Below are 11,111 nucleotides of genomic sequence, written 5' to 3' on the forward strand. Positions count from 1 at the left end.
TTCGAATCGACATTACAGATGCAGTGTTGATTATTTTGTTTATCTCACAAGAGCAGCTGCCGCCATCCGTCAGTTTGAAACAAGGAGACGGGCAACACAAATTGCAGGCACCTTTACCCCCTTCGCTGACATCGGCGACGGCCTCATGGGTGTGTGCTTTGACCATAGCTACCGCCACGCCTGCATGCACACCAAATTATTCTCATTATTAAAAGATTTTTTCTGCGGAAATTTCATCGATTATGTGAATGCGTGCAATATGAATAGCGTATACCTACTGATAAGACAAAGTCACGAGAATGGCTATGAGAATCTTGTCCATGGCTGTAGGGATTGAATATTGAGCTAATCCGCAGTCTAGTTGGTTGATGGAGTTTGCAGCTGAGGAGTAGATATATATAGTGCAGAGGCTAATGTAGAGTGTGTGTAGATTTTCCATATTAGTTTGGTCAAAACACGTTTTGAGCAAAATTTTGGTGGAGTAATAAATAAATTGAACCTCGTATGTAGGGCCGGCAATATTTGACACGACACGATAACACGACATGGATACGACACGAAGTTAAACGGGTTCGGGTTGAGATTTTTTGATATTCGGTCTAAACGGGTCAACCCGTTTAGACACGGTTAATAAACGTGTCTTAACGGGTTGAACCCGCATAACCCGATTAGACATGATTAAACCTATTTATTTAGACGTGTTTAATCGTGTTACTTAATCGTGTAACCCATTAACCCGTTTATCTAACTGAATTTACCAATATACCCTTCCACTAACCCTAATTTTGAAATTCCTCCTGCCGTGTTTTCATTCTTGCCTTCCCGTTCCTGACTTCCTGTTGTAACCCTAAATTCCTAACCCGTAAGCCCTTCCTCCTTTGGTTCCGCCTCCAAGCCCTCCACGGCTCCACTGTCAGTAGAAGAAATTGAAGAATCCTCCACCGCTCCACCATCCAAGCGTCCACGATCCGCTTCGCCGTTCTGTTTTTCTTGGTTTCACTCAGTTCGGGTACTTCATTTTCCTCGGGAAGGGCATTCTGCCAGAGCAGCAGCCGATTGTGGTGAAGGCCAAGCTCGTGTCCAAGACCCTTGAGAAGAAAATCAAGGAGGCCGGTGGCGCCGTCGTGCTCACCGCTTAGGTGATTTTTGTTAGCAATTTTACCTTTCTCTGTTTACATTGATCAATGAACTCTGCTAGCCATATGGATCTCTGGAGCTTTCGTTATTGCTGCAAATTTTGCTGCTTTGACTTAATTCCGATGGACTCAATTCCATGCCTCTCTGTGATTCATATCGTGGGTTTGAGCTGAATGGATTTTGCTCATTAGCCGGACTCGCTGCTGTCGTAATGTCGAAAAAAGTTAGGACATTTGCACATTTGAAATCCGGCTATGATAATAGGAGAAACTCGCAAACATGATTTGATTTAGTACTAAGTAATTAATTCCAAATTGATATATATGAGTAACCCGAGGAGCGAATTGTGTTTGCTGTTGGTTCTCGCTGTACTGATCTGGGTAATGTATGTTGGGATGGATGGGTTAAATCATTGGTATACAAAATTTTAATTAACGCTTCACTATCTGGTCATTGAGGATATTCAGTTCCCATATGACCCGTTCCCTTGAAGCAAAATCAGTTGTGCTGCTCCCGGACATCTCTGTTCCACAGCACTTTGCAGTAGAACACTGTTGCCCTAGGATAGCTCGGCCCGCTTGCAGAAATTGGTTCAGAGTTTTTCAGGTTTCGTAATGTGTGGGTCTTTAGTCATTGCTTCTCTATCCATAGTTTAGAGAGCCATTCTCAATCATAGGAACCTTAGTCCCTATTCGTTGAATAGGGGTAAGAATTGTTTTTGGAGTTCGTTGAGAGGGGCTTTGTCATGCCCGAGAAGGAAGAGTTTCTGTTGGCTTTATTTTCCATTTGCAGGATGACTTCTGCTAGAGTTGTAGTGGTTGTCTTCCTTTCGCTTGTTTTAGCTCCGTGCTTTAAGATGATCAGTTCTGGAGATCAGAGGATGGGAAATCATTTCTAGGCTTGTTGTACTTAGTTGGGATGTAAACATTTTAAGATTTATCATTTCTTCTTGTTTCGTTGTCTACTGACTTGGCATATATAATTAGACTGTAGTATGATACCTTTTGTTCTGCCGTGTTTATCTCAAGCACAGAAATTTCAAGCAGTAATACGTTCAAAGAGATATTTTTTTTTAATTAAAGTAGTTGAGGCAATTAGTTTGAGCAGGATAGTTTGGTGACAGAATGTAGCTTTCGTTGTGGTTGGCCAAAAGTTTATCTCTGAAGAGACTTCATGCGGTTCTCTTTTGTTTTTTTAATAAATGTTTTTCTTCACAGGGAGTATGTAGTTGATCTGGTTGGTGAACCCGGGAATGTGCGTGGTCCAGATTCATCGATCAATGGTTGTTTAATCTCTTTGATTCCCTCACCGTTCCAAGTTTCGTACCTGAAAGAATTCCAGCAGCCCTATGTGGATGATGCATCCTTTCATCAAACTCTGAATGCAGAGATTTCACAAGCTCGTCCGAATGAGCAGCTGGGGTAACTTCATTCATCGTGAGCAGCTGAACAATGCTACCTATTTTGGAAGAATTAATGATATGATGCTATTATAAGTTATTGTGATCTATTTTAAGACTAGACTTACATATCATGATATTTGTACTTCCTAGATTATGATCCATTTCTATGAATGAAATGAGCATGGTTAACTTTTTAGAAATTTCTGTTCGGAATAAACAGGTCGTAATCGTGTTAATGTGTCGAATAAACGGGTCGTGTTTACGTGTCGAATAAACGGGTCGTGTTAACGTGTTCGTATAATCGAGTTGATCGGATAAACTGGTCGTGTTAACGTGTCCGTGTAACCGGACTAATCGAATAAACGGGTCGTGTTAACGTGTCGGGTAACCGGTTATAATCGTGTCGTGTACGAACACGTACCTATTATGACACGTTTCGATAAACAGGTTTAAACGTGTCGTGTCCGGGTTGACACGGATATAAACAGGTCGTGTTCGTGTTTCCAAAACCTGACCCGTTTAATAATCGTGTCGTATACGGGTTTAGATTTTGATGACACGAACCCGATTAGACACGACACGTATAAACACGACACGACACGAATTGCCAGGCCTACTCGTATGGTTTGGAACTGGGATTATTGTTTCATAGAAATGAGCACTAGAATATATATGCTGCATACTTTGTCTTACATAGAAAGTAGCACTAGCTATTTCTTATCTTATCTAACATTTGATAAATAATTATATTTGGTATTCTACTGAAAAATCCATGAAATACGCCAGTACAAAATAATTCTCAATTAATACGTTAAGAACATTAAAGAAAAAATACAAAAAAAAATCTGAAAAAGGTGAGTTTGAGTCTTCATCCTTTAACACTTTTTTGGTTTCAGCATTTTTTTGGGGCTAAATCTAGCTCTTAATCTTCACCAATATATTGGTTTACTTTGGGTATTTGTATTATTTTAAAAAAAATAGCAAGAACAAAAGTGCCGATGTGACATTCTATTTAAATAGCAATAATTTTTAAAATATTTAAAATACTAAAGAGTTTAAAAAAAAATCGAAAATCAAAAGAGACAATGGAAGGGGATTGGATGGAGGCTGGCCGACTGCTATCCTTTCCCCCTCCAAGGACGCCAGCGAACCAGCAGGCCACCCATGACCCTAGGAGGGGATATGATCCTGTAATAGACATATGTACAGTCCAGAATGGCTCTTCATTTTACCGCAGTTACAATATTTTTCTTCGTGAACATGACCGAATAAAATTCTACTAAATTTTCTTGTTAAAGAACTTACAAGTGAACTTCGTGCTCTAGAAATAAAATTTAATAAAATAGGTGGTTACAGATGAAAAAAGAAATTTAAAGCTAATTTCTTTATAAATAAATTTTAGTGAGTATCGGTATCTTATGTTATCTATATATTTGATCCAATAGTGGTTATTCGTCTTTGATATTAGCCTATCTCGACATTTACAACCCCAGTAGCTCTTTGGTCTTAGCATATCCCGACATGCCCATCAATAGTTCAATGGTATTTATCCAACCTTCCACTTTACGTTCTGGTTGAGTCAGGTTAAAAATATTAAAAAGATAGAGAAAATTGGTCATTAAAATTTTTAATATTAAAAAAGGTGATAGTTCATGTGGGATTGGCTCATTGGGCCATGACGGACCTGTAAAGCAACGGCCCGTTATCCTTCCACTGCTGGGAGCGGGAGGTTTTCGTTGCTCTGTGAAGCCAGCCTCACGCAATCCCCTCCACTGTAGAGGTCAATGAAGCCCGGGCCTTCGCCCGGCCCACGTGACCCAGCTCTCAGCTTGGAACGGGCGGGCCAGATTTCAATCTCAACAAGCCCGATCAAATGAACCCAAGCCCATGTTCCATGACCCTGAAGCCCCCACTTAGGTGACAAGCTTGCGTTACCAAGCCCAGCTGACAATCCACGATGTTCTCCCATCATATAAACACCTTAAAATAATTGTAAATCTTCTGTGTGGGATTTGAAGTCAGTTTGTTTAAACATAGTAGAGACCAATTCTAGGTAAAGATGTTCATATGATCGCATTGAAGCACATGAAACCTCTAAAAACACGAATAGATCATGTGATCCGAAGGGTTATGCGTAAAATTTTCATAACTCATCGCTAGCTATGACATTCCCTGACCCGCAATCAAGCATTCATGCAAATGAAGGATTGCCTCAGTAAAAAGGAGTCAAATACAAAGAGGAATACCTCCAAGGTCTCAACCACAGTTCGGACTTGAAGACTGATCAGAGAAGTGAAATGGAAATGCTGGCTAAAACAATGCAAGAGTTGGTGAAAGATTTAAATTGTGATGATTAATATCCTAATTAACTTTTGCTTGAGATGCCCTCTAAAGCCCCATTGAAAGCAAATAGCTAAAGCCACAATGGAAATTAGATTTCTAAATATTATCATAAGAATAAAAAAAATATGAAATTCTTCTGAAAGATATGCCTAATTATTGATAATCATCGTCATATTCGTACCTAATAAAGTGTGCATTGATACAATTACAAATCCATGACATTTCGGGCAGTCATGAGGAAATTAGGAGAATTTGATGAAACTTTAATGTAATATCAACGGATGAAGTGAGAGCAAGTGGACTAGTAAACTTCTATAGAACTCAGCAAAAGTATAAAGACTTCTGTAGTTTGTGGATAAATAACCATCTGGAGATAATATATAAATCAAATTAGATAAAAAAAAAATTGTGTGCAAATGCCCTCAAAATATGATACTAGATTCGAACAAATTGTCAAGCGCCTTCAAATATGAAAAATCTTTTAATCTTAATTCTAAAAAAAGAAAATCGAATTCATCTGAGGATTAGCCCAAAGTTTTTTTATTCAATTTCACCAATCTTCCTATCCTTCTTTTTCTAGGTTATATAAACAGGCATATGGATCTAGTACAATAAAACAAAAATCATATTAGCTAATAGAAAGACATGGATCGTCTCCAACGAGTATCAAAACTCGAACCTCTTGATTACTAGGGCAAGCGTACGCTATGCCTTTTTTTTATAACAACCCTTTCATTAATTTGCCGTTCTCTCTCTGTTTTTTTTTTTTAATAGCTCTATCGTTTTTCATTATCTCTACTTTATCAGATGATGACAAGAGTCGAAGTTTCAACGAATTTCCAATCAATTTTATATTTTTTCGGCTCGACATCATTAGTAATCTCGAGTGCCTCTTTCAAGAGCAATGCCCATTCCTCGTACTTCAACAAGGCGGTTTCTCAAAACTTAAACCTTCCTCTGCCGCCATAACTACCGCACAGCTCCCCTTCTTTGATGGGCATCCATTATCAGAAAGTAAAAGCGGAAAAGTTTGTTCCTTTTTCGGATTTACAGTTCATATTTGTTGATGGGTCGCATGTGTGGTGGCCGGAGACTGCGCAGGTGCGCCTCCACGACATTTCTGCTATGCTTGGTCGCATTCGTTCTGGGGTCGATGGCGGTCACAGTGATCAAGTGGAGGCGTACTTCGACTTCGTTGGCCTACTTGAGCCCTGCTGCGGGCACTTCTTGCTCTTCCTGCTCCTGTCAGTGTGCTGTAAAGCCCGGACATCTCCCCCGTCCCTCAGGTGATGACCAAAGCTTTGTCCTTCATCAGTTCCAGTTCGCGCTTTGAGACCCTGGCCTTGTTTGCTTGCTCTGTTATGGCAGGCAATAATATGGATGCTTTAATTAGGTCGTTGTCATGAATAGGTAATGCATCCTTGCATTTGTCTCCTTAAAACTGCGCGATTGTTCTTCGGGATTGGCTGATGGTCTCGTCTTAGTCCGATCAAAGCATGTCTGATTGATCACACAGTGATTGTGGTTCTCTTGTATGTGGTCTCAAATTTGAAAGATTGATCGAACCATAGACAGTTTGCTTACTAGTTTCTAAGGACCATGGTGGACTAGATTAAGACTGAGTCCTCCGTCTTGGAATCCTCTGTAAATCCAGATTATCTCTCCTCTGATAGATCCACAATCCGTGTGCACACGCGTGAACCGCTTCCCGTCATTCTGGAGCCCTTATAGTAATATTTTATCCTGGAGCCGGTCTGCTAATGTTCTTTATTAGACCAGATCGATTATAACTGTTGATCGCTAAGTTCCTAATTATTATGATTCATAGAACTACCAGTTAATAGATTTTATTCTGTTTGAGAGGATTGTTTTAGACCTGGTATATCCTAGAATTTTTCCGGTAGTTTGTATGAGTTCATTGTATAATACGTACTTTAGCTTAATGTACGGATACATCTTCAAGTTGGGAATGCTAGCCTGCAAACTGATATTTGCTCAATACAAGTATGAATCTTCTCTATCGGGTGGTTACTGCAGCGTTGGGGACGTATTATGTTCCTCTTTCACTTATACTATCAGTGGTCCTTATGACTCAGCCTCTTTTGATATATTTTATCGTTGTTTACGCTCACCGTAATTTGTAGATCACACCATGACAAGAGGTATTTGTCAGTCTATCTATCTATCCCGAATTTAATTATATTGTTTTAAGTTCTACCGTCAATGCAGCTTAAGGAGCTAATAAGTATTTGGATGCGACTAAATGGCCCTTTGAATGCGTAACTTCTATGTAGGAAATTATGTCTTCCGAAGCAGAAACAACGGCCTGAACTGCTTAGTCAATGGTGATTTAGTGATGTTAAAGCCCGTTGATTTTCTTAACTGAATTATATCTCCGTTATTTTGCAGACTGCAGGGAAACTGATCCCAACATGAAGAAAGTGTTACAGCACAGAATTTCTTTACTAAAAGAGGAAATAGATCTTCGCGTAACTGTCGCCAGAGAATCCCTCAAACGCACCGAGACAGCAATTGAAATGAGCAAGAAAACCTCAGCGAGATTTCAGAATGAGGCGGCGAAGTGTAGGATTTGTGTGGAGACTTGCGAAGAAGTAAGAGAGAGGGCCGAAGCAGAGCTCGTCGAGGAGAGACGGCTCACAAAGCTGTGGGAGAAGCGGGCTCGCAAACACGGGTGGACCAACAACTCGATAATATACGTACAGGGATAGTGAGTGCTAACCTATTTTTTTGGATAGAATTAACAAAGGTAACTTGCAATCGAAGAAATCATCTGTATAGAAGGTAAGGGACTTTCTCCTGTTGCTTCTAGTTCTAAGCTGTTGAATCAACTTTTTGTGGTATGACATACACCATAAAAGGTTACTCGTATAATGGCTTGCATCGGGAAGGGACGTCCCTTAAATGGATGGGAGGGGGAGAGGTATATGGGAATCTACATGTAAATACAAATATACAATGGTGTTTTATGTTCGATATTTCCAATCTCTTTTTCCATTTTGCTCTTCTGATTTTTTTTTCTCAGCATAATTACTTTGCAGTAAACTATCAATGCCGTTTTCAGGTCATAAATTCACGGTGAGTATCGATTTTACACCCTTTATAATGAATGTTCTTTTTGAAACATTAGTAGTTACGATTAGGCTTCATGCTTCGACTAACTTGATCGATTTTCCACCCCTTGTTCAAGACTACAAGTATCTGGACTCCTGCAAAAAGATCATGCTGGAGACTCAAATATCGAACCCATCCGACCATTTTTATATGAAATGTATAATATATATATATATATATATATAAAGAACTTCGTAAAGTTCAAATGTAAACATAAATCAAAACTATTCCAATTTTTCCTTCTGACATTTTAACATGATTCTTTGTTGAATGCTAAGACCAAATCCAGCGGGTCTCTAGCCCAATCTCTCATGCCCACATGGCGCCAAGAGAGACGACATCAGAGACGACCCCCTGCGGCAAGCGTCTCCCGCGTTCTGCAAAGAGACCAATTAGTGGTTGGCGCGTGGCAGTCTGCAAAGAGACCAATCAGTGGTTGGCGCGTGGCAGTCGTAGGCCCCATGAAGCAACTGCTTCCGCTTTTTCATTTTTCTTTTTTAAATTAAAATTGTGAGAGTACAAGAAACACAATTAGACATTGACCATTGGAGTTTCGAGTCTTTCATCTTTTTGGGTGAGTCTCTCAATGATGTGGCGTCAATATGACGAAACAGGCCCACTTTAGAGACCCATGAAGTCTCCCCCATTGGTGATGGTCTAATGGACCGAAACTATATTTGGAGGTCGAGTTAAGAATAGGGATTGGGATGGGATAAGTTGGAATTAAATCCTATGAATATTAAATATCCTAATCTAATATTAGAAGCATGCCAAGATTTGAGTCTAAGATAAGAAAGGGAAATGACCTATATGAACTCAAAAAAAAAAAGACCTATATATGTCATATATTTAATTTTTTAATATTTTAAATAAAATATTTTTTAAAATTTAAAAAAAAAATTGCAGAGTCAAAGACAAAGGGGAAGGGGCGGTGGTGGCCGACGTCAGGCCCCATCGCCAGAGAGAGAGAGAGAGAGAGAGAGAGAGAGAGAGAGAGAGAGAGAGAGAGAGAGAGAGAGAGAGAGAGAGAGAGAGGGTAGTAGATCAAGGTCGTCAATCATGCATCTGCAACCCCGATCGACGTCATCGGTCCGGCCACCACAGCCCCGATCTGCTACCTCACTCTTTCTCACTTGAAGAGAGAGAGCGAGGGAGAGAGGGTAGTAGATCAAGGTCGTCAATCCTGCATCTGCAACCCCGATCGACGTCATCGGTCCGGCCACCACAGCCCCGATCTGCTACCTCACTCTTTCTCACTTGAAGAGAGAGAGCGAGGGATGATTTGGGGCGATAAGGGCCCGACGCGGCCTTTACCATCCCAGGCAAGGTCACCGGCGACTCCTAGGATGGCCAGCTTCAAGCACCTATCGTCCCTCTTCTTCTTCAAGCACCTTAGCCCAAAAAAAATAAAATGTTCAATGACAGAATTCGAAAATTTGATAGAAAGCGAGAGGTATTTTTGTCTTTTCGTAATTAAGGTATCCCAATCCACCTTTATCCCACCTCTTTGGGATTAGTTGCTTAATACTTTTATCCAAGATATGCCAAACCCAATCCCTAATCCCATCGCCGCCAAACAATATCGGATTAGGATTTTAGAAATCCCGCACCCGCTTGGTTTTGCAATCAAGTTTTTAAAATTTTAACTCTAACTTTAATTATAATCATTACACAATAAAAATCAACAACATAATTATTACTTTTCCATTTTTCTTCAATTTTTATAACCATTCAATTCAATTTTTAATATTAAATTCTCTCAACAATCAATTACTTTTTTTTCACAATTCAACAATATAATCATTACTTTCTCTAAACTATTCATTATTTTTTCATACTTTTTCTTATAATTCAACAACACAATCATTACAACTCAATTAAAATCAAAACTCAACTCTATTTAACTCTAAAACTAAATACACCAGGATTTTAAAAATCCTATCCTCCCTCTAATCCAATCTACTGAACATGCACTGAGAGGTTTCCATATCACATCAAAATCTTCAGTCAATATTGAATTCATTTATAAACTTTGTTGCCAGTGGTTCATTCATCAGCACTATTGCCCGTGGTATGGCCTTACAATAGATCGAGCTTACCCAAAAAAAAAAGTATCTAAATGGATTGAAGAACCAACCATATATCCATATCCATATCCATATATATAAGTAAAATTGACTCCCAAAAGTAATAAATAGAGTTATATTTATTAAGGTTAGAATCGTCAATTTGTTTTATCAATGAATCATTTTTTAAAAAATTTCTAATGTCATTGTAAAATTTGAGAAAAATTCAGAAAAGTTCATATTTTATTACTTTAGGCACTATATTTGAAATAATAAACATCCGAAATATGATATATAGTTTTAAATTACTTAGATAATTACAAACTTAAATATTAATTATAGTATACATATGTCCACATTTTGTATATAGTAAAATATATTGTTTAATGTATATAAGTTAAAGCTCTTTCGAACTAATATAATTTAGAAAATTATTAATAAATGTAGAAATCGATTCTAGACAGAATATTGTACATAGAAATATATAATTAGCTAAAAATTGATTTATATAAATGACAATGCATAATTTCATAAATATAACAAATTTTAATTAATGTTGTTCAAATTATCAATAGAAAATTAACTAAACTACTTTAAAGTAAGTTGTTCTTCAAAGATCTAAGTAAATTATATAACTTTATGATGATGATAGAGTGCATTGCAATAGATAACACTCTAAAAGAGACAAGAAATGATTATTTATGCAATTTTAAAAGAAAAGGAATTTATTGCAAGCCACAAATTCAATCATATTAGGGTCATTTGAAAATAAAATTAATCATAAATCACTAGTTTTATGGATTTATGAGTCATAAAAATTAAAGAAATATAACTAACATGTGAAAATTAAAGCCCACATAACAATGTTTTTAGAGCAAAATTAGAATTGCAAATTAGCAAATGCACGAACGGATTATCCGTGATAAATCCTTGTAACATATTAATAATTTAATAGATATATAATTCATATATATATTGAATAAGAGTTGCAACATTATTATTGGATTATATATACTTAGCCTAGTGTTATT

At 38.0% G+C, this 11,111-nt stretch overlaps 1 protein-coding gene across 1 annotated transcript; it reads left to right on the plus strand.

Moving 5' to 3' along the window:
• Positions 1-5,803: 5,803 nt before the first annotated feature.
• On the plus strand, positions 5,804-7,878 carry LOC116215064. The gene is made up of 2 exons (XM_031550635.1): positions 5,804-6,168; positions 7,292-7,878. The coding sequence occupies exons 1-2, from the start codon at positions 5,949-5,951 to the stop codon at positions 7,609-7,611; spliced, it is 540 nt and encodes a 179-aa protein (XP_031406495.1). The 5' UTR covers positions 5,804-5,948; the 3' UTR covers positions 7,612-7,878.
• The last annotated feature ends 3,233 nt before the right edge of the window (positions 7,879-11,111 follow it).

This window comes from Punica granatum, chromosome 7, assembly GCF_007655135.1.
Source record: "Punica granatum isolate Tunisia-2019 chromosome 7, ASM765513v2, whole genome shotgun sequence".
In the NCBI taxonomy this organism is placed as follows: domain Eukaryota; kingdom Viridiplantae; phylum Streptophyta; class Magnoliopsida; order Myrtales; family Lythraceae; genus Punica; species Punica granatum.